The 22,481-nt window shown below is 51.6% G+C and overlaps 7 protein-coding genes across 7 annotated transcripts; 3 read left to right on the top strand and 4 right to left on the bottom strand.

Moving 5' to 3' along the window:
- Positions 1-941: 941 nt before the first annotated feature.
- Positions 942-5,504, bottom strand: CI109_103984 (uncharacterized protein; the record flags this gene model as incomplete). Its single annotated transcript, XM_032005287.1, has 17 exons — positions 942-1,170; positions 1,239-1,342; positions 1,396-1,553; positions 1,611-1,739; positions 1,800-1,879; positions 1,937-2,148; positions 2,206-2,420; positions 2,477-2,572; positions 2,625-4,043; positions 4,094-4,234; positions 4,296-4,429; positions 4,483-4,551; positions 4,602-4,716; positions 4,777-4,884; positions 4,944-5,063; positions 5,150-5,368; positions 5,438-5,504. 17 exons carry the CDS (start codon positions 5,502-5,504, stop codon positions 942-944), a joined length of 3,615 nt encoding a protein of 1,204 aa, XP_031860521.1.
- Positions 5,505-5,913: 409 nt separating this feature from the next.
- On the top strand, positions 5,914-7,742 carry CI109_103983 (uncharacterized protein; the record flags this gene model as incomplete). The annotated part of the gene is made up of 6 exons (XM_065967408.1): positions 5,914-5,984; positions 6,049-6,083; positions 6,146-6,187; positions 6,259-6,587; positions 6,756-7,100; positions 7,230-7,742. 6 exons carry the CDS (start codon positions 5,914-5,916, stop codon positions 7,740-7,742), a joined length of 1,335 nt encoding a protein of 444 aa, XP_065823480.1.
- Positions 7,743-8,576: 834 nt separating this feature from the next.
- CI109_103982 (uncharacterized protein) lies at positions 8,577-11,905 on the bottom strand (the record flags this gene model as incomplete). Its single annotated transcript, XM_032005289.1, has 3 exons — positions 8,577-10,235; positions 10,291-10,707; positions 10,763-11,905. The coding sequence occupies 3 exons, from the start codon at positions 11,903-11,905 to the stop codon at positions 8,577-8,579; spliced, it is 3,219 nt and encodes a 1,072-aa protein (XP_031860523.1).
- Positions 11,906-12,688: 783 nt separating this feature from the next.
- Positions 12,689-14,050, bottom strand: CI109_103981 (uncharacterized protein; the record flags this gene model as incomplete). Its single annotated transcript, XM_032005290.1, has 1 exon — positions 12,689-14,050. The coding sequence occupies one exon, from the start codon at positions 14,048-14,050 to the stop codon at positions 12,689-12,691; it is 1,362 nt and encodes a 453-aa protein (XP_031860524.1).
- A 357-nt stretch (positions 14,051-14,407) lies between these two features.
- Positions 14,408-16,130, top strand: CI109_103980 (methylthioribose-1-phosphate isomerase; the record flags this gene model as incomplete). The annotated part of the gene is made up of 7 exons (XM_032005291.1): positions 14,408-14,514; positions 14,616-15,084; positions 15,153-15,303; positions 15,391-15,488; positions 15,551-15,654; positions 15,801-15,973; positions 16,054-16,130. The coding sequence occupies 7 exons, from the start codon at positions 14,408-14,410 to the stop codon at positions 16,128-16,130; spliced, it is 1,179 nt and encodes a 392-aa protein (XP_031860525.1).
- A 318-nt stretch (positions 16,131-16,448) lies between these two features.
- Positions 16,449-20,099, bottom strand: CI109_103979 (uncharacterized protein; the record flags this gene model as incomplete). Its single annotated transcript, XM_032005292.1, has 3 exons — positions 16,449-18,296; positions 18,365-18,980; positions 19,066-20,099. 3 exons carry the CDS (start codon positions 20,097-20,099, stop codon positions 16,449-16,451), a joined length of 3,498 nt encoding a protein of 1,165 aa, XP_031860526.1.
- A 424-nt stretch (positions 20,100-20,523) lies between these two features.
- On the top strand, positions 20,524-22,407 carry CI109_103978 (uncharacterized protein; the record flags this gene model as incomplete). The annotated part of the gene is made up of 9 exons (XM_032005293.1): positions 20,524-20,675; positions 20,788-21,074; positions 21,141-21,265; positions 21,334-21,439; positions 21,507-21,597; positions 21,709-21,860; positions 21,926-22,031; positions 22,112-22,166; positions 22,264-22,407. The coding sequence occupies 9 exons, from the start codon at positions 20,524-20,526 to the stop codon at positions 22,405-22,407; spliced, it is 1,218 nt and encodes a 405-aa protein (XP_031860527.1).
- Between the last annotated feature and the right edge of the window lie 74 nt (positions 22,408-22,481).

Genomic DNA, 22,481 nt, shown 5'->3' with positions numbered 1-22,481 from the left:
CCTTTCTCTGTTCAGCGTGACATGCACAGCAATATCACCAATAGGTCTGCCCTTTGTAGGTACATCCTTTGCTCAGGTGGATATTTCAAGCTCAGTGGAAATACATGTGATGTGGAATGCCCCCCATATCATAATATAAGCTGATAGGCTCCTCATGTCATCTGGAGGTTTTCTCTTTCTTGTTCCCTCATTCATTCCAACCGAATACTGTCAATATCGTCTCTCATCCCCCAACTTCCACATCACACACACATACATATCTGTTCATTACACCCCATACAATCATGTCCAGTGTCAATAGAGGTGGACCAAGGTCTGCTGACTACGATGTAAGTGCAGCAACTCATGTCACACTCTATGGTCAAGTCACATACACCTTGAAAGGCAAGAAACAAGTCCAGCTGTGGAGTATCACACCCAGCACATATGAAGGCGTAGACGAAAGCCTTGTAAGGAGTCTTCCCGGTTGGTGTGGAGGTGATCTGGAGAGCGGCAGTATAAAGAGGAAGAGAGAGACTTTGAGTCGTGCAGCAAATGGAAGTTGCCTTATCCTTGAGACACCGATCTCTGAAAAGGACTTGGGGGATCACGGTGTCTTCAAACATGATACCATCATCACTGTTTCCACTAGAAATTCAGAGATGTGAGTAAAGGCAGTGACAGAGATGTTTACTCTGTTGGCGACTTCAGGAAGGTAGATGTCATGGGCAGTTGTTGTTTGAGAACGGGAGAGGGAAAGTGGAAAGAAGGAGAGATTTGGATGTCGTAGTATCGAACGGTTCCATGTAGAGCTCCGGATGCCATTATGCCTCACACCTCGAATGGCCACTTGCGGACATATTAATTGCATACCTGGCTTGCGCAATACTCTAGAGCAATAATCATTCCTACACATCGTTATCACTAAACCGCCTGATACCAGATAGAATCTGCTATCTTCTTTAGTCCTCCGCAAAGATATGTTCCACTCCAACACTCTCCCAGTCCGACTTCTCTCGCTCTTTCCAAAACTTCACCTCGCCATCGGTACTCCTCTTAGGCTCCCACAACCTCTCACCACTATCGGGATCCACTGATTCTTCGAACCATCTAGGCTCGTGAGGCGGCAATCGACCTTCAGCACGAGCTTTTCGGGTGTTTCGCTGTTTTTCTTCGTTCAGCGTCTTGAGACTGCGTTGTTTATGATGGGATAATCAGTTGCTAATTTACTTTGGTGGTACGACAGAAGGGTCACTCACCCCTGAGCACGATCGTATTCTGCGTTCTCGAATGCCCTTTGATCCGTTCTCAGCCTACAATCCGTAGGAGCAAGATACTTCTGTAGCCCATTAGGGATGTCGTTCTACGGAACACTAAGTCAGCGAGTACTTGAAATCTCCGATTCAGCCAACTCACTAAGGTCACGGCAAACGGGGTGAGGTTGAAAGGCGCCTTTGGTTTCTCGCTGTTCCTCCACAGGAGGATGTACTCCTTCTGGTTCTGGTGGAAGGTTGTGTCCACGTCGAGAGGAGCAGCAACCCCGGCTTGTCGAGCAATGAGTTGAGTGTCCCATCCTGCGGTGTCGAACAATATGTCAGTGTCGTCTAGTGTCGGCCACTCTCGGCACTCACGTCCAGCAATGTCCCAGGCAGGTCGACCTGACGAGTCGAGGACCTGGCCCTTGATCTCGAAGGCATCCTTTCCACGCCAGCCTCTCGGCTTGAACGTGAGGGTGCAGGTCTCGCCAGTTCGGTGGTTGGCTACAAGGAACCAGGGTGTGAGCGCCAATTCCTAACGCACAGTTCCATCAAGTCACTCACTAACGACCAGATCTCCGTAGTGGTCGATGATGGGGTTACCCATAATGAAGTTCGATACGTTGGTGGTCACTTTCTTCCACCTGTGCGATTATCATGTCAGCTAGTTCTAGTTCATTGGGGGACTTCCACCAACTTACGAATAGTGCTCCACCACCTTTCCTTGCTCATATTCCGGTCCAGCATCCGGATAGTCCAAGCCTTCCTTCACCCATGACTTGGGGATGATCAACTCTGCATGCGCCACACCAGTAGGTCGGATCTCGAAGCTTCGACCTTGGAACTTGTTCTGCGCGTCAACCTCGCCGTAGTATTTCCAGGCTGGGGCTTCCGAGTAGCACGCGGAGATTGGCTAGACCACGCATCAGCGACGATTGTCAGAACACAATGGGAAAAGACAAAAGCTCACCGGGTGATGCGATACTTGTTCTGAAATGTACCTGTACCTGTTCGGGATAGCATACTCGAAGGATTGACTTAGAAGCGGGTTGAACGGCTTGGCGATACGTCCGATTGTCGAGCTGTAATTACTCATCGCGAAGGCACCGACGAAAGCGATACGTCTGAGACTATCCTGTTCTCCGGCTGCGACAGTCAAACAAGCATCGTACTCCATGTCCTCGGCTAGATGATGACAATCAGCTCCTATATTGAACGGACAGATATACACGACTACTGACCCATTCGCTGCAACATCGATGTACACTCGTTGAAGCTGACGGGGAAGGAGATCTTAGTAAGATCCTTTCCGACCGAAGACTTGAGGATGCTCCACACTACGCCGGAAGCGTCAGCGATGCTATCAGTCGTTCGAGCTCATCCACTCACAGCTGACGGACGGTCTCTTGTCGTCATCAATGGGAAGCTTGTTCCTGACATGAAGGTATGGTTCCAGACTTTTCCTCGACAACATCTCCTGGATGGTGCCTGTAGCCCCTTGCTTTTGCTCAACGAGGTTGAACGTTCCACGCTCGATTGCCGTGGGTGTACCCGGCCTTTCTCTCTCTGGATGAGCGATACTGTCATATAGCTTCAAGTTAGGAAGGGCATTGGCCTCGATAGCATCAAAGAACTCGTCGTCATCGTCTTCTTCGTCATCCGTTTCCGCAGCAACAATGGCATCATGGGCTTCTTGTATATTCGGAATTGATGGACGAGACAGCATCTGGGGAGCTGTAACAGGCTTGCCGGGTGAGGTGAACGCCGTTCCGGACGCTTTGCCAGCGGCCGTGGAAAGGATACCCTGATCGAAAGATATCCTCCCTGGGGGTGCTCCCGGACCAGGCGAAGTAGGCAAGCTAGTTCCACCGAGTCCAGCGAGCACCTCCTTGGCTTGTCTCAAGGCTCTTCGCTTTTTCTCGTTATCTCGGGCCGCTTCGGTGAGTTGTTGATCCGCGTCAGCCTGTTGCTGTGCGACTGCTAGCATGTTTTCTTCCCACATGTGCCTCGCTTCGACCTCCCTCTGGATTCGACCCAGGAAATATCGCTCTCGATCTTGGGTCATGATGTTCTGTTGTGAGATAAGGTTCCCCAATGTGGAGAGCGATTGACGCAAGGCGTCCTTTACCGCTTGTTGACGAGAAGCCGATCGAGTCAAGGAGGCACCCAATTCGGGAGAGGCTGCCGATGAGCTGGGCGGCGTTACGAGGGAGTTTACAAGCTGTTCAGCTGAGTCGATTTGGGCTTTGATGTTGAGTACGCCCAGTTCGAACGATGACTCGTGAGGTACGCCATGAACTCTTGACTGTCGCTCTCCACTGCCGACGAGGCTGTCCTTGTCTGCGGCGTCGAAGATCGATATCGTGTCCGCATCCTCGGCATCGGTCATGCTCGCGCCTGCGGGGGAAGCAGTACGCCTTCTGCTACCTCCAGAACCACGAGCAGGAATGGGACCGCTGAGGCCAGTAGTCGAGCGCTGCAGCTTAGGACTCAGGAAGGAGTCTGTAGGTGGGAGGGCACCGACAGCGGCGGCTGCAGATTGGTCCTGGGAGTGGAAGCTCATGCTTCGTTTCGAAGCGGTCTCACTTGCGCCTCCCTTCTGTTGATAAAACTCGATATTAAGCTTGATACTCTGCACCCATCTGGCGATCTCAGCTCTATGAGCTGATTTGACGATGAACTTCGGCACGGAAGAAGACACTTTGGACGAAACTTCGAACCGCGATCCGTCGGAAGAAGGGTGAAGAGTAGCAACAGCCATAGCGATGGATCCTCGGCAGGCAATCTGCTCGTCCTCGCGATTTCGGTCTGCGAGATTGTCAGGAAATAAATATGACAAGGTGAATTGAGATACGTACAATAGCTCAAAACGCCGTTTTCAAGAACGAACCACCTGGTCCTCCAACCGCTTCGGTAGTTGACCCACTTGCTCAAGAATCCTCTCAAGTCAGGAGGTCGACCATCGCTCTTGCCTTGAATAAGACTGTCTTGGTTATTGACTAATACATATGGGTCAGCGCAATCCGTAATGAGGACTGCTTTGAAAGGAGGCACACTTACATTGCCTCAAGAACACCTTGATCCGCTCATCTGCACCCTTCTCGCCGTCTAGCACCCTCCTTCCACGTTTGTCGCGTACAAAAACGTCGGCGCCACGCTTGACCGCCAATTCTACGAGACGGAGATCTCGTCGCCTAATAACGAGACATGGGTCAGTCGTGTACATCGCCCAGACCCCGGTACTCACCTAGCCGCCTCGTGTAGCAGGCTCGTACCACTGTGCTCGTCCAAAGCGCTCAAGTTCAGAATACCGGTTCTATCTTACAGTCAACGAATGATTCACAGGTTTTGATCACATGTACTCACCTTGGTCCCTCTAAGAAGTCGATCATGCCTAAGCTCTCTTCTACTGAGCTGAGCGGGCTGGACACATATCCAGCAAGCCGAGCGAGATACTTCATTTGCATCTGGGAGCGCGAATCTGTACATCGCAATCAGCATCAGTGATGCACAGGTGAAAGGAGCCTGCATGTTCACTCACCCTCGATGAGCCCAGAGATCTCATGGTTGGCAGCACACTCCAGCGCAGTTCTCCCCTGCTCGTCGCGAATAGTGTCGTTGATCCTTGGGTCGTTCAGCAGTACCTCCACTTCAATACGTGTCAGCGAGTATGGGAGTAACAGAAAAGAGATAATATTGTGTACGCACCGACGTCGGCTCGCCCAATTTCGCTTGCTACGTGTAGAGCTGTAGTTTGTGATCCAGCTGCAACGGCGAGATTTGGTGAAGGAATGTTAGGCGATGAAAGTATATCTTGGATAGTTGACACTACGTGACAGATAGAACAATCATATTAGCTTCACCGCACCTCCACGTTGTCAGACTGCTTTGATAGTAAAGGTCTGAGCACTTACCCGAAGCAATCCTCACTGCCATACCAAGCAGCTTTCCAGCCTTCTCCAAATCCTCGAGTCCTTCTGCAGAATGATTACTCGGCTTCAACTCTTCCAAGAACGGTTGGACTTGTGCGGGATCATCCGATCGTAATGCTGAGAGAAGACGGAAGTTGTATAGGGCCGCAGGAGGTGCGCCTTGCGATAGGAGAGTGGATGAAGATGCGCTTGTTGACATTTCTACGTAGTCAAGTGAGAAAGTATTAGTCGTCGATGTAATCGCGTCAACAGCGGAAGGAAAGGACGTACTGTTTACGCGAGGCTCCGCTTCTGACCCTGCGGGCTGTCTAGTCGGTACATGAGCTGAATTGCTCATGTCTGCAACCGCTTCTCCTCTACTGTTCGTCTGTTATCAGTATTAAGTTCGAGCGTGGGAGAAGAGTCGATGCGAACCAAACATTCAGATGGAATGGGAATGAATGGAGTCACGGATTGAGATTGTTCCAAGTGATTGTGAGCAGCTGACGTTTGTTGTCAGTGGTGGAGTGGGGTACAGTGCCAATGAATGTGGGGTAAACAATAACGGGATCAAATTCAGATTACAATACCAATCTCCGTTCGTGGCACCGAGAATGCGGAGACCCCATAAACAACTCGACAACGACGACTGGCATTAAGTTGCTGTTGTTGAAGAGGGTATGTGGACTCGACCATGACACATTACAACTTGCAAGAGGTGCTGGGTCGACCTGAACAGCAGGACAGCGGGACGCGACGCCAATACGATGGTAGTCGCCAACCGACTTCTCTGGCTTGTCCAGCAGCTTCTACCGCCGCTGCTCTTGAGCTATTTCTAGTGAGCTCTGCGTGGGTCTGCTGGTCGAGGTTAAGTTGCGGACAGCTGACTGTTATACCTTCAGTGCAGCATGGAGGATAGTTGCTTTGGAAGTGGGACGTGCGTAGTATTATACAGCTCTATTCATCTGCTGATGAGCTGTGCTGACCGTATATATGCAGCTATTCTTATCTCTCAGGAATATGACCACCCAATCCTTGGTCGTGAGTTGTCATACTGCCTTCCCATTTCACCGTGGGTATGCTAATCGAATGACACTATCCCTCCCACACAGATATCTACTCAACCCTTTCCTCTATCCTCTTGGGAACTATCACTATCCACTATCTCCGTCTATACTTTCTCCCCTCATCTCAATCCGTCCCACCTCACGATCCCCCTCCATCGATATCGACACACCTAACGATATACGAGTGTCTTTCTCCCTCCGACGCAAAAACGATCCGTCTGAACAACGGCGAGTCTATAGAAGGAGTTGAGGATATACCTCTCGTGGATAGGTGCTGGAAGGGTAAATGTGGGGGAAGATGGAAGCCTGCTAGGACGAGACATTGTTCTCAATGTGGATTGTGTAGAGGTGGATTCGACCATCATTGTCCTTTCGTGAGTGTGAGGCGCTGTCCTCGTTCCAGCTGGTCACTGGTCAAAGGGACTGGAAATCGCATCAGGACCAAAGCCTTGCACGCTTTCCTTCTTGTTCTCAAGCTGCATACCGTTCTGCCTAGCTCAGATGATACATGTCTCCTTGCTAATCCATCAGGACTATTATAGTTCGCCAACTGCCTGACAGCAGCATACATACCAACTTTCCTTCATCTCCTTCTCTACGCACCCCCAACCATCTTTTTCGTCTCCTTACCACTCTACAAACCCATCTATCATCGGGCAATAGCTGCATACGTCCTATCTCGAAGCTCGGAAAGTATAAGGACGTACTGGTGGGATTGGAAGCCTAGTTGGGTTGTCGCCGGTGGTCCTGTAGGAAGATACGTAGGCGGATTGATTTTGGGTTGGAGGGAGTTGGATAGGTCAGCGGGGAAGAACGGTGCTGGCTTGGATAGGTTGGGAGTGGGGTTGATGCTTGCGTTCGGGGTGATATTGGCTTTGATCACGACGGTGAGTTATTCTCTTGAGCTATCTCGTTTCTACAGGGAGAGGCTGGATCGTCCTCGGATTCCACCTGCCTTGCACGGCGATGGTGACAGGAAGTAAGAGCGAACTTCAGCTGACACGCTTTGTAACCAGGGCCTAGCAGTATCAACCATATCCGTCTTACTTGAAGGGCATCTCACGATAGATCGAGGTCGTCATACAGCCCATTCGCGAACTATCACCGCGATCCAAGACTTGGCACGAAGCGGACAATCGATCCCAAAGAAGTTGGAAGATGATCTTCTCCGATTCTCAGATCGAACTTATTTCTTCGTACCCTTCGAAATCCCTGATCCACTGTCCAATGCCAAAACACATGGGGAAGTGGACGAGTCACACCACAATGACCCGGAGGAGGGGAGTAGGAGTAGACCTGGGAGGAAAGGGGTGATCGTCCCTGCTTTACCGGAAGAAAGACCGTATGATCATGGCCGAAAGAAGAATTGGGAGATTGTAATGGGTCAAGGGTGGAGTTGGTTGTTACCTTGGAAAGGATTAAGCCACGCGATGGGCGAAGAGATCTTCAATTGGCCGATCAGCGAGAGTGTAGAGAAGCGATTGAGGGCGGAGGCGGAACGGCGACGAGATGGTCTTATCGACACTTAGGAAGAGTAGTTAGTACTCGACGTACATGCATCATTGATAACGCTATGTCGACCATGCACACTGTACATTATGATCAAGAGGCAAGCACGGTAGAGTTCCGCACGCACAACAATATTAGAAACTCGCTCATCCGGGACCGTGCTATGTTACAATACGCATAAGCAGACATTTCTCCCATCACACTTGTCCCTATCGCCTCTTTATCGTTCTATTGACACGTCCCTCATCTTTGGCACCTGCAATCATACCCCTTCCCAACCTGGACAGAACCCCAAGAACCCTTGACCCATTACCGGCATCTCCACCCCTTTCCTGCGTCCGCTCCCGGCCCGACCTGAGGCCGAATCCTGCTCTCTCGCTTGGCTTGGTCCGACTTGCCTGACGTTGTAGTTTCGTTAAAATCCCGCTGTTCTCGTTTCGACGAGCTTGACTCATGCTTAACCTTTCGCGCCATCGTCGTGGTTGCCCTCGTAGAGGCTAAAATGGATATCATATTAGTGTCAAGTACCCAATGCGAAGCCGGTAACGCTTGATTCCTCCCTTTGATTCCTAGAATCTCTCAATTCTCCTTCGAGGTTCGTACATAAGAGAACGCACACCAAGATAACAGGCGGAAGATAGAAAGCGAAGACTCACCTGACCGTTGTCTCCCCTTCTTCGCGAGACACCCCTCACCCAATCGCCAACCCTTGTTCTTCCTCCACTGCCAACTCCACCTTTCGTTCCCGCTAGATTATCCCGACTCAAGATGGCATCTCTACTTCTGGTATGTGATTGTTCAGTTGATCGTTCCTCCCTCTGATCCCTTCGCGCTGCACGCTCCCTCCTCCTCATCTATTTGTCTTTTGCCCTTTCACTCTCCCTCATACTGCGCTCAGGTTTTGGTCGACGATTTTGGAATGTTGGTAGCAGAGTGTCGGGTTTGTGGACGTCTTCTCCTCTGCGACGACGACGAATCAATCCTGCGATTGTGTCGCCTCTCCCGACAGTATTGGGGTAGTTGAAAGGAGCAAGCTGTGGTAATCCTTCTCTACCACTCCTCGCCCTCTCGGCATCAACACCTCTTCGCCAGGTCCATCTGTCCCGTACACCTGGCGGTGGCTCCCTAGCACTACCGCCGGGCACAGTAGGCTGGTATCGGGTCGCAAGACCACGTTGCGGGTATGAAGAAGGCGCTATCATCGACGGTCCATCCCTTTGTCTGTTCATGAACGGGACCATAGTTGGTGCGCGGCCCGGTTTGACTTTTCTTCTCCAATTCTTGATCGTTGCATTGTTTGTGGGGTTATCGTCTTCCCCTTGTGCTGGCCGGCTGAACATTCGTTGCCAGATCGAAGGTCGTCCACCATCAGGTTGAGAATACCACAATGGTTGTTGACGTTGATTAGCTTGTCCTTGGGCATACGGAGATTCACGTCGGCTTTGGCCCATATAGCCTGGTGCCAGACCCGCAATGCCTCTCATCGATTGAGGCATGCCTTCAAAGGCTAACCCATCGTCAGAAGGAGGATCAATACTTTCTCTCGACGGCGATCCAGGCTGAGGCGGAGAGATTGCCCCAAACGGTGCAGCGGGACGATATGCACCCCATCTCGTCTGCAGCTGAGGATACCCATAGGGTACAGGCGAGAGTTGCATGTTGTATATCTGAGGAGGGGCGGGACGGTAAGCTGGTAAAGTCGCACCGGAGTAGTATGCGTTCGGAAATGCACCTGAAGGATACAGGTGGTCTGGAAGTGGACTGCGTATACCACCATCACGCTTGGGTGGGGCCGGTTCGAGTGAGGGTCGATCGTGTAGAGGGATTGGACTATGCGATGACGATGGAGGAGTCTTGCTGCGAGAGCTGTGTATGGCCCGGGTAATGTCGGGAACATCTTCCGGCCGCTGTTGACGATGGTGCGGACCTCGCTTGTCGGCTGTAGTATCTCTACTCTGTGTCGATCGCACACGGCTGAGCAGACTTGCACTCTTCGGTGGTGGCGCGGGAGGGACCTCGGACTCCGATCCGGCGACTTTGGTATTACTCTCAAATCCAGTATTTCTACCACTGCGGATCCATTTCAGCGTCACCTTCAGCCGTCCTCTCGATCCTTGAGGGACTTCGAATGACACCTGATCTTCATTAGAATGGAGACTCTGGGAAGTCGGAGGTGGCGAAAGGAAGTTGAATCCCCTCGTTTGTCCAGGAACTCGACCTGACGGAGGCGAATTGACACGGATGGAGGTCTCGTGGCTATGTAGTCCAGTGCTAGTGTCGTGGTGACGCTGCATGTCGAGATGTATGGCGCTGGCGGGAATCGACGAGGGTTGTAGCTGTAACAATGCACGCGATGCAGGTACCGTGATAGGCGGGGGCACGTGTGAGCGACTCGACGGCGGAGGGTTTGATGAGGCTGCTCCCACAGCCACCGGAGCAGGGAGCGGCTTGGCCAATCGCTCGGGCGTGGCTTCAATTACTTTTGCTGGTGCTCTCGGTGTCCCTGCGGTCGGCTAATCTCACTTCAGCCTCAAAAAGTCCAGCTGGTCCGAAATGCGTCGCACTCACCAGTTGTTTGCGTGTCTCAGGACTCGATACTAAGGTTGCACCACTTGGTGGAAGAGGGTACATAGCCGGCTCAAACCGTGCTGTCAAATCACCCACTGACGGATCACGATGTCTCCTACCAAATGATTTACCGTTGTGACCATCTAATGACGGATGAGGAGTGAGCGCTGGTCGAGGAAGTGGTAGTTGTTGTCGGTGGGTAGTGATGAGGGGGCTAGGCGGCGAAGCGGATATATTGGTAGCAGTGGTGGTTGGAAGTGGAATATGTCTTGGAGAGGCGGGGATGTCAGTAGTGGGGAGAGTGGAAGTCGAGGTGGAAAAAGGAAGCGGGTGACGAGCAGCTCGAATGACAGTGGTTTCAGTCGGTGTCTGAGATTTAACAGGGCGAGAATCAGGGAGCGGAAGATGATCAGAATCCTAAGGGCATATGGTTAGCGCTAGCTCCTATTGAACCAGTTGCGCTGAGACTCACTTGATAATGATGTTCGCGAGATACAGGAGCTGTACTCGACGGCTTTTGTCTTTTTGCTATCACTGACCCATTTGTATAACTCCGGCTGAGACCAGCTCCATTACCTCGTCTACTCTCCATACCGTTTTTGCTATCATCTCCTACATTTTTGCGCGTGCTGGAAATTCTCTCGCTTTTGACAGATAGTAAAGTCGTGTTCGATCCAGATCGCTCACTATTGGCAAGCAAGTTGTCTCTGCTCTTGCCCAATAGCGATCCCAGTCGGCCAGTAGTCAGCTTACTACTCGTATCAGACCTCGGTGAAGATATGACATTCGAGGTCTGAATTAGGATGTCTAGCGGAAGATCAAGTGCTGAATTGAGGTACGCTTCTCGTTCGGTGTATCCGGCAGAAGGTGACGGAGAGGGAACGACCAGCTCTCCCGGCGCTGGAGAGCTGCTAGCGGATGATCCTCTCAATGATGGTCGGGAAGCAACATCAGGTTGTTTAGTGGATTTCGTGTCTAGTCGAGGATGTGCCAGAGGTGGTGCGGGTGGTTTCCGATCTGTAGACGGCTGGCGAGCCAAGGGCGGACGGTGCGTGGCAGACTGCGCTGACGTGCGGTGTCGGACTGTTTCAGGCGCAGGTGGCTGAGACGGTACGACCGAGGATCTCGAGATCGGTTGGGGAGCCATGGTAGGAGGGGCAGGATGGAAGGTTGATGGCTGACGAGCTGGCCTTGCAGATTTGACTCTCCCAGATGGTGGTGGTAGCGGTGCCGGAGGCTCCGCTTGAGGCTGTAAACCTCTCATTCTGGGTGGATCGTCCCTCCGCCTTTCCGCCACAACCGTACTTGGCACTGTACCATAATCACTCTCTTCCCGCCAATTCCAATCGGCACTGCCTACCCCTACCCCTCTTCCATTACTCAAAGAGGATCCCGCACTCTCACCAAGAACACCGCCACGCTTATTCGGTATTTCCTTCCTCCATTCTCTATATGTCGCATACCGTCCTCGCCACGCATCGAGATCTTCGACGTCAAGGTCGTCGTACATCGACCCTTCGGAGTAGAATTCATTGGAAGGGAGTTTCTGAGGTGGTGGAAGAGGAACGGGAGGCGGGTTGGGAGCTGGTGGGAGAATGGTCCGAGTGGTGCTCATGTCGAGTTGGGTGGATGCAGTCGATGCAACGTTGTGTGGTGCGTTCAAGATGTGTTATTAATTGACTATCGCAAGAGACGTGATCGACGTTGATAGTCCGGTAGCAAGATGGTCGCAAAAGCTGGAGTTTTAGGTATAAGAGACCAACTTACTATCTAACCGATCTATGCAAGAACAATATCTTCTAAGCACGAAAGGTGAACGGCTACCTCGTCAAGAGGTTGTCAGCTTCCCGTTTTGTCGTTGATCTTGCAGTGTGTAATTGCGTCTTCAATGCGTGTGTTGTTCCTCTGTGGGGCAGGTTCCGGGCGCCAAGGATTGTAGTACCGAAGCGCAGAAAGGCAGTGATAAGCAAGTGGTGTGTAGTGTAGACACTAAGAAGCATAAAGCTGTATTGGATTTTTGGCAGCAGGTGACAAAGGTGACGTTGATTGTGTGCAAGGATGTATTGAAGGGCTGTAGGTGTGTGCAGGTTCGTGTGTGTGTGTGTGTATGTGAGGATATGATGGAACGGGAACGGAGAAGGGTTGACCTGAAGATCCGAGGCCGAGTGATATACCGTGTGTTGGCTTCATAGCGAAGCATTCTCTCTTTGTTTGATCCGTAGTCGATTTGTCCATTGTTCCTGTATGCGACAAGGAAGATAAAGCGCATCAAAAACGTTGTTTGATGATCATTTGGTTTTGACCATTGTCATCGTCAAACGTCCCTGAGGTGATCGAGTCTTATGGTCCGAGCGGAGCGGCATCTTCGGCTGTAAAAGCACGGACCCTTCGATTCCCATCATTCTACCCATACCCAAGTCGATGCGCATCCTCCCCATAAACCTTTGATCTTCCCTCCTGATGGTATGTCCACTCTTTCCAAGCTACTCCTATCCTTCTCATCTCCTAGTCCTAGGTTACCATGCTCGTTCCATCCTCCTGCCCATAATCCTTCTTCGCCATTCTTCGTTGCAAGCACCAGAAGATGTTCTGAACCCGCTACGATCCTCTTTCCCTTCCATCCCTCAGGCACTGTGATTTGACCTCTGGACTCGGTTGTCGAGCTTCGCATAAGCTGTGAATGGGTGTTGGATCCTTGTGACAGAATGTTGCCCGTCGAAGTGAGAAAATAGGACCCGCCCCAAGTAGCAGATATACCGATGACATTGTCTAATTGGTCTATGTCTGTCAACTGACCCTTCATATTACTTCCCCAACCGATGACTTGTCCGGATGATAGAAACACGAGTGTATGCGAGGCTCCGAGCGCGATATCGACAATCCGCTCCCCCTCTGGTACTACTAGATTTATCGTAGTAGGCGGCGAAGTCGGAGGATACGCTGTCGACTTGCCTTTCCCTTTGCATTTTCCCTTTGCGCTCGTACCACTTCCTGGCGCAGCTCCACAAGATGTCGCATCTAGTTCGCCTTTCCGTGATGCACCCCAACCCATAACTCTCTGACCATTGGGGCCAGAAATGACAACTACCACATGTCTCTGACCACCTTTGATCATCTCGACGGTATCACCTTTCTGCAAGCCTAAGTCTACGATTGTAGGTCTCTGCGAAGGCCTTGAGATCGGTATTGGACTCGGTGCATTGAGTATCAGAGGTGCCGCACCGCCAAGCTCTCCAAAATCGTTCGAACCGCAGGAGAGCACGATCTGCTCGGGTTGGTCGTCCTCTTTCCTCTCGGTGCTGTTCAAGCCACCACTTGCAGAACTCCCTCCTCCAACATCTTGCTGGGCTACAGCTGGCGGTACACTTCGCTGATGAACCACGAAGGTGGTCGACCAAGTCGAGGCAATCTTGATCGGTTCCCAATCTCCCTCCAATCCCAGATCACCGACCAGATCCACCTCTTTCCACCTCCCTTCGGGTTTTACGTCATCCCACAATGCACATCTCGGCCCGAGCTGACCAAATGTATTCATTCCTGCGCCAAGGAGTATGTCCTTGCCTCCGTCGGAGTCTGAGCCGGGAGACAGAAGGAGGAGCGAATGGGCAGAAGTCGAAACGAGGTCGATGATCTGTGACGTAGAAGGGATGGAAGTTGACGGGTGGAAGATCGTCGGAGTGAGACGTGAGACGTCTTGGTTGTGATTGAGCGCCAGATGGGAGGCGGAGTTGGACCCGCAGGCCAGAAGAGTCAGCGTCATGGTCGTATGTTACAGAGGTATATTTATCAGGTGTTGCATATGAAAGATATATCCAGACCGTTTCATGAAGAGAACAGAGCGTAACTGGAGCCCCGAGGTCGATTACAATCTAGTTTGTAATACCGTCAAAGTCTTTCATAAGCTATTTGTAGTTGGGTTACGAATCCCCTCGCCACTCGAGTAGACCTCCACTTGTGCGTTTCAAAAAAAACGGCTCGTCCGTTGAAAAACGTGCTCGAGGACAGTCACCTCGTAGCAAAATGTTGGTCAGACCGTTTTTGTTTTGACATCTAACCCTTCTTCAACAGCCATTACTATCTTCCCATCCCTTCCCCACCCGTTCAAACACGCTCCAAAATGGTCGCCGCAGCTCCTTCTGGCAAGAAGCCTTTACCCGACATGATGACCTCTATTCGGATTGACAAGTCCGGACAGGTCGAGATTGTTGATCAGTTGTTGTTACCGTGAGTGTGATTTACCCCATAGACAGCTGATGTTCAAGGATGTATCGGATGTATCGGATCATACCTTTGTTCTGAGCTGACCGACAACCATTCGCGTGTAGCCACTCCGTCGTTTGGATGCCTGTCTCCACACCCGAAGAAGCGTTCGACGCTATCAAATCCATGCGCATCCGAGGTGCACCTGCCATCGCCTCTCTCGCTGCCCTTTCCCTTCGATCTTACCTCTCTTCCTCTTCCGCCCCTTCTTTCTCTTCTCCCTCCGATGCTGTGAAATGGATCCGCGAAACAGTCGATTATCTCCAATCATCTCGACCTACTGCCGTCAACCTCGGAGAAGCGATGGATCGTATTAGAGCAATCTTGAAGAAAGCCGAGAGCGAGGGGAAGACAACCGAGGAAATCGTGGAAACGATCAAGACTGTCTGTGGGAATGTGCATGAGGAAGATCTCGAGAGGAACAAGGAGATGGGAAGGTTAGGTGCGGAATGGTTGTGGAAGAAGAGGGGAGGGAATGGCAAGAAGGCGTTGAAGGTTGTCACAGTCTGCAATACCGGTAGTTTGGCAACATCCGTGAGTCAGCTGGGTACTTCTCCAAATTCTCTTGCGAGGAAGGTTCAACTGACATCCGTTTTGTCAAGGGTTACGGAACGGCTATCGGTGTGATCACTGCTCTTTTCGAGGCCGACCAGCTTGACACTGCGTACTATGCCCAAACAACTCCTTACCACCAAGGATCCAGATTAACATCGCTCGAACTCACCACATTGCAAATACCAGCTTGTATGATTTGTACGTTTTTGTCTCTCTTAGTCGCACCTTCAGCTACCAGACATCTGGCGCGGATGATTATGAGCTGAAACCAAAGTGCGTTTGTAGGCGACACCATGCTTGGATCACTGTTCCAGCACGAGGACATCGATGGTGTTATCGTCGGTGCAGACAGAGTCGTAAAGAACGGTGACACAGCAAACAAGGTGATTCAGCTAACGTCTCGAGGCCACATCATGGCATAAGCTGATTGAGATGTTCTGAACAGATCGGGACATACCAAGCTGCTGTACTTGCGCAGAGGCACGGTATCCCCTTCATGGTTGCTGCCCCGGTCACTACTATCGACGTGTCACTCGCCACTGGTAAAGAGTAAGCATCTCGTCCCACCTTCCTCTCTTTGACTCCTTCCACACTTTAGCACTGAATACAAGCTTCATGCCCTCGAGGCCTTTTCTATTGCGAGACCACGCATCAAATCAGGAATAATGCTGATCTTCTTGCATCGACCCCTGTAGGATCCACATCGAGCACCGACCATCTGTCGAAGCCACCCAAGTCCGAGGACTGAACATTGAAACTGGCAAATTGTCAGTCGTCCGAATCACACCCGAGGGTGTTGGAGAGGGCGACAAACCCTGGCAACGGGTCTACAACCCAAGTTTCGACGTCACACCTGCAGAGCTCATCAGTGAGTCTATCATATCTGCATCACCGCAGCGTCCGTTGTACAAGTAAAATAGAAAGTTGCTGATCTACCATTTTGTTAAGGTTGTGTGGTCACTGAGAAGGGTGTAGCGGAACGAAAGGAGGGAGAGAAGAGCATCGACCTCTCTTCGGTCGTTTAGGCGGGGTACAAGCGGAGTTCGAGCTAGACACAGTATCCAGAGATCAGTCATCTAGATATCATGACAAGACCTCGCGGACATTTGGTATACCTTGCTATGATATTGTCATCAAGATCGTGCATGCATCATTACAAACTGGGATACCAAGCTGTGCCAGGCTTACACACCACCCCCATTGTCCAGCGCGGAGTACCACCAAGCAGAAGCAAGTTCCAGTTCCAAAGTTCTGCTACCTTCACCGTATCAAATCTTCTTACTCTCCGTACTTCTCTTCCCAGCTTCTCCGTGTGGCCCCGGTCTGCCCTAATACGCAACATCTCACTCTCCTCTCCCCGATACTGGACTAAGCAAATTGATATACTCCATCGGCGGTCTAGCCGGTAAAGGTGGTGGTGGTGCACCTCCTCCTCCTGCTACTTCCTCATCTCCCTCGAATCCAATACCTCCACCTCCACCTCCGCCAGAGGTAGAGGTCCTCGCTCTCGCTTTCCCAGCTCTTACCTCTGGGTCTCTCACGATCGGCGAATCAGATTCCGAAATTGCCATCGACGCATTCCTCGAATGCGAATGTTGTCCATCCCTTGGAGCCGGAGTAAGAGTATGAGAAGGGGTAGGGGTAGAATCTCCCCTCTCATAATGAGATTCGAAAGGGGGAGGCGACCTATTTGCTCTTTCGACAGCATTTGTAGCCGCTTCGAACCGCTTTTTCATCAAGTCTTTCTCTTCTTCTGCAGACATGTATCCAGTCGGTGTAGGTTTCGTATTTCCCGATAGGGGAGGAACTAAGGCCGAAGATGAGGATGGGCCCTCTCCGTTGTTCGTTTCGAGAGGCGGAGCCAGAGCGGCCGCAGGCGATGTCGCGCGACTTTGACTTCGCGATTGACTGTGTGACGACTCCCCACCACCTCCTTCAGCAGCACGCTGTACTCTCTCCATCGCTTCGTAGTACCTTTTCATCTGTTCTTTCTCGTCCACAGCAGAAAGTACCGCGCCGACCGGTCGACTCCCACTCCCACTCCTACCCTCGCCAGGTCCCATGGCCGTCGAGGTCGATCGTGAATGAGTTTGTTGTTGTGGGACAAACGATTGATGTCGTGGTGATGATGTCGTTCCGCTCCCGCTGGCGATAGGACTTCCCTGTGGTGAAGCGGCCGCTTGAGCTACTCTCTCTTGCGCCTCATAGTACCTCCTCATCTGCTCTTTCTCATTTACAGCACCCATCGCGCTGCCCACTCGGTTGGGCGAGTTCATCGCCGACGTAGTCGTACTTGTACTTGGACCCGCCAAGGCACTTGATGGCCCTGCTCCATGATCGTCTACACTACCGCCACCACCGCGCTGCGAAGCTGCAGCCACACGATCTTGTGCTTCATAATACCTTCTCATCTGTTCTTTCTCGCTCAAAGCGGCTACTGGCGTAGCCGGCGGCGGCACCGTCTGTCTCCCATTCGAAGTCGATGGACCTGCACCGTTCGCCGACGCCGAGGTAGGGAAAATCGCATCGTAGGGAATTGGTGATTCCTGCGGTACGGTAGATGTATAATTCGCAGTCGGAGTACCAGGTGCAGAAGAGAGGGAAGCGACTCGGGACGTAGTTCGATGCGCTGGAGAGTTCTGCGCACTGCTGATTACGTTTTGACCTGATCCAGAAGCGGAGACCACTCTGCCAGTTGCTTCTTCGAATCTTCGTCGTTGTATTTCTTTCTCCTCCGCAGCAGACATATACGTCTTCTCGAGTCCACTCGTGCTCTTCGTCGGAACCGAGGACGTAGGCATAGTCGTTGTCAATCCGGTATGAGGCGGGTCTTGCTCTCCATTCCCAGCAGCAGCAGTATCGGGCGATCCTGCGTTACCCGAAGTGTATGTCGATACAGGCCTCGAGGGAGCTGTATAAGCCTTATCAGGCTGTGCAGGTCTAGGTGGCGCGTATTCCGGAGGAGGAGGTTCCGAATCCTCGTTCCCGTTTTTGTTTTTACCTTGGAGACCGATTCGATCGAGCGAAGCGCCAGACGCTTCTTGAACTTGAGCCGCACGAGCTCGGGCAGATTCGTACAATTCTTGTTGTCGACGCTTTTCTTGCTCTGCTGTGAGGTAAGTGAATGAAGAAGGAGGACCGGCTAGACGCGAAGCACCACCTCGATTAGGACTGACAGGGCCAGCAGTGACCTATGGAAAAACAGAAAACATTGTGAGCTAAACTCAATCACAGCTGTGGGAAGTCCCAGTCAACTCACATCGCTCTCAGCCAGACTGGTCAGAGTACTATGACCATCTGCCCCTCCAGCTCCAGGCTCCATAGCCGATCTCAAGCCTTTATCCCATCTTCCGAACGTCGCACTTGTCCCTGTCGAATACCTCTTATTATAATCCTCCACTCCCGATCCATGTCCTATCTCACTCTGCGTAAATCTCTCCTGTAAGCTATCAACGGGCGAGGCTGGCGTCGTCTCGGTACTTCTTGGCCTTGACGGATTAGGCGAAGGAAAAGCAGCCACATCTCGACGTTGATTCGGCATCGTGTTGTACCCTCTTCCGGAGAGCGATCGCTGTGGTCCGCCACCGGCACCGCCAAACTCGTGGGTGGCAGTTGTGGTCGTATCGGTAGTAGCGGTAGTTGCGAAAGACTGTCTTCGTTCAGTACGAGGTACAAATCCCTGGATGATCTGCGGTTGGTATTGGGATTGTGGTGGGTATCCGGCGTTGTTGTTTGGGTACGATTCTCGAGGTACAATACCGTTCGTTCGTTGACCAAGGGGAGGGGTGACAGGGTTGGAAGTTGGGAACATGCCAGGAGAAGAAGCGGTGGAATTGGGTATGCCTGGGCAAAGCGCATCGACATGGCCGATATCCCTGCGAGAGTAGGTCAGTCTTTGTATAGCGTCATACGCCACGAATCACATTTGGAAGTGCTTAGACGGGCTGTGATCATACTCACCTGACTGCCTGTTGGGCGTGACTTCGCATGAAGGGTCCGACAATATATCTAACACCACCCATCTCCACCTTCTCCTTCAATCCCTCCGTCACAACCTTTACTTCCAGTTCATATGCCACTTCCAATGTTCTCGCTCCTTTGACACTGACCAACGCTCTTTCCACCAACATTTCTATTCGTGCCGACTTTTCCCCTCCCAGTCCCACATTCTCGTCCACTGGTGCTCTGACCGACGCGACGGGTCTCGCCTTTGACACTGGTGCTGGCGGGTTTTTCTTGCTCTTGGAAGCTTTGGGCGATGTCAATTCTGGTGGGATAGGAATCGAAGTGATCACTTCGTAAAGGGTACATTCAAATCCTTTCAACTTGAATGGCTGTGGTCTAGCAGATTTGATAGCAGCAGTGAATTGTATTCTATCACCTGCTGCGAAGGCTCTGTTCGGTCTTAATACAGTCAGATTGATAGATCCGTTCGCTGCTTGAATCGTCCTACTATCCGGGACATTGTAAATCGGCCAAGCGGAATGTAATTCATGTTTCGTTATTCGTAATTGTTCAGAAACCTTGATGATTGCCGACGATTCCTTCTTGAACAGCCCTCCCTTCTGTTTGTAACATAACGCAGCGACAAGTTCGTATCGAACGCCTGTATTTTTGGGTAATTCGATCGAAGGTGGGATAGTCTCAGGTAATGGGAGGAAGAATTTGAAATCTGCCGTCTCGACAGTATCCCATTCTTTCCCTTCGGCAGGATTCCAGAGCGTCTGAATTGATCCAACGTGCTCCCAAGTTGTTTCTGGACCGGAAGACGATGATCCAGATGATGGTGATGGGAATCCAGGTGGAAGACATTCGTGTTTACGAAGTTCAACTCGTACCCATTTCGCCTTGACAGGTACATTACCGACTCGCAGTTCGAGAGTCCCGTGTACTCCGGCGGATTTGCGAGATGACGATGGGGGGATACCGGGAAAGCCTTGGATGAAGGGGAGATGGGGTGGAGCTCGAAGTGAGAGTCGAGCCGGATGAGACATGTTGATAAGAGGGAGGAGGTTGAGCGGATCAGCTCATAGGTGACGATGGATGGCCAGGGTGGAAGTTGTGAGTCGGAAGCGCAAGTTGAACAAGGTAGACAATTTGGTGTGATAATTGCTGGTGAAGATGAATCGCAAGATGATATCTTCTAGTATGTGGTGAATGCTTCTTCGACAGATGCCAAACATTACGGGAACCCGATAGAGCGAGTGATCGATGCTAAGCTTAAGACCTCAGCAACGCGGACATGGGCCACATCTCCGCTCGGTGACTGGGTTGCGTCCTCCCCTCCACCTTGGGAGATCAACCTCCATTCATGACAATATGCGCCAACTCATAGCTCACACACTGCCCCCCTCACTTCTTTTCAGATCAAACTAAAGCTCCACTGACTGCTACTACATCGCTAATTTCGCCAACAATATGTCGGAGACGTTCAGAAAAGCCATGATCAACAAGTTACCCCAGCTCCCTGCAACGAGAGCTCCGTGGGCGGAGCAACGTACCCCGAATGAGGACGACGAGGAAGCAGAAGAGTTGGAGGGCGAAGACTCCTTTGATGATCTCCAAGCGAGGTGAGTGTAGCCCTTTCTACATGTCCGCACCATGCTCCACTATCAGCCCCGAACCACGCACGCTGGTTCTAGGAAGATGACAAGCTGATTTCGATATCCCAATACCAAACAGCCTCCCTCCACCAACTCGTTTCGGTAACGCAGACCTCACCCCCCTCTCAGCCTCTTCGTTCTTCTCCCAGGCGCTCGAAGTCCAACCTCCAAACTCACCAAGTACTTTCCGAGTCTACCTCACACCACCAACCACACCGTCAGGATCCAATTCGGCGAAAGAGACCTATTTGGTATGTCACCACGGCGCTGGAGCTGGAGGATTGTCGTTCGCAGCGCTGGCAAAGGAGGTGAAAGTGAAGAGTGGTGGAGAACTAGGAGTTCTGAGTTTCGATTGTAGAGGCCATGGTGGGTCAGCTAGTCGGTCTCCGAGAGTCGGAACGGTTTTGCTGATGTATTTTGGGACTGATGTAGGGAAGACCAAGACTGAGGGTGGAAAAGAGGTTGAGAGGGATCTGTCATTACCAACGCTGCTGGCGGACTTTCTCGGACTAGTCGAACACTTGTTCCCTGAGCCAAAAGATGCGCCCTCTTTCGTGGTGAGTTACCAAGATCTCCCTACCTCCTACAAAGCTCGAGCCTTAGCTGAGGTCTGGGTGCTATGCAGTTAGCCGGCCACTCGATGGGTGCTGCACCTGTACTCAGCGCTGCACCCATACTCCAGCAAAAAGGATACAAGGTCCCAGGAGTGATCGTCCTTGATGTCGTAGAAGGTGAGCTAGCCGGTCCCAGGGGTTGAACGTTCCAATCATAGCTCATGCTCAAAGAAACACCTTGCAGGTACCGCGATCGAATCTTTACATCTTATGAAATCGATTCTGAGTCAAAGACCGAGTCAATTCCGATCCGTCGTGGATGCTATACACTGGCAGTGAGTCGTCCGCAACTCAATATCCTCAGTTTGCTTAGTCTCAAAACCACATTACGCTTTGTCTCTGTCCTCGCGAGACCTTGATTCTTTAGGCTGACACGTCGATTCCAGCCTCTCATCCAATTCCGTCAGAGATCCTGAATCTGCCCGAGTCTCCGTTCCGTCCATCATTGCCCCCGCTCCTAACCTCGCTTCTACATCGGGTGCAGGCGAACAACAAATTTGGCGTACAGACCTTTTGGCTACTGAACCATATTGGGAAGGTGAGTCAGCTGCCCAAATTCATTGTTCGTTACGAGCAGCTGATGAGCATACACGTGTTTTGCAGAATGGTACAAAGGTCTAAGCTCTAGATTTCTGAGTGCGAAATGTGCGAGGTTGTTGATTCTTGCTGGTCAGGAGAGATTGGACAAGGAGTTGATGGTTGGACAAATGTGAGTGGCTCCGACTTATACATGTCATCTGCCATGTTGTAACTTCAGAACGCTCACTATAGGTGCGTATGGCGTATCAGGCAGGGAAAATTCCAGTTGGAGGTCATGCCTGATGTAGGGCATTATCTGCATGAGGTATGTCCCCTGCCCCTCTTCTACACCCAGCAGTTTCCCAGTCCCGAGTAGAACCCATGTTGCTCGAGCTTCTCGATCGCTGACATCGTCATAACAGGACAACCCATCGTCCTTGGCTGCGACCATCGTGACCTTTTGGCGCAGGAACACTCGCGTCCTAGTGCTGCCACCGAAAATTGGGGCAGTCGGAGTTCCCGGCGCGAAAGGCGGTGTTGAAGTGAAACGTGTTGGCGAAGACTAGAGATAGCAAGGAAGGTCAGGATCGAAGGACAATCTAGATAACGTATTTGTAGTGTATGAAGACATACCTTCCGC

The sequence above is a fragment of the Kwoniella shandongensis genome, chromosome 7 (genome assembly GCF_008629635.2).
Source record: "Kwoniella shandongensis chromosome 7, complete sequence".
Classification (NCBI taxonomy): domain Eukaryota; kingdom Fungi; phylum Basidiomycota; class Tremellomycetes; order Tremellales; family Cryptococcaceae; genus Kwoniella; species Kwoniella shandongensis.
This window is presented reverse-complemented; position numbering and strand designations above follow the sequence as displayed.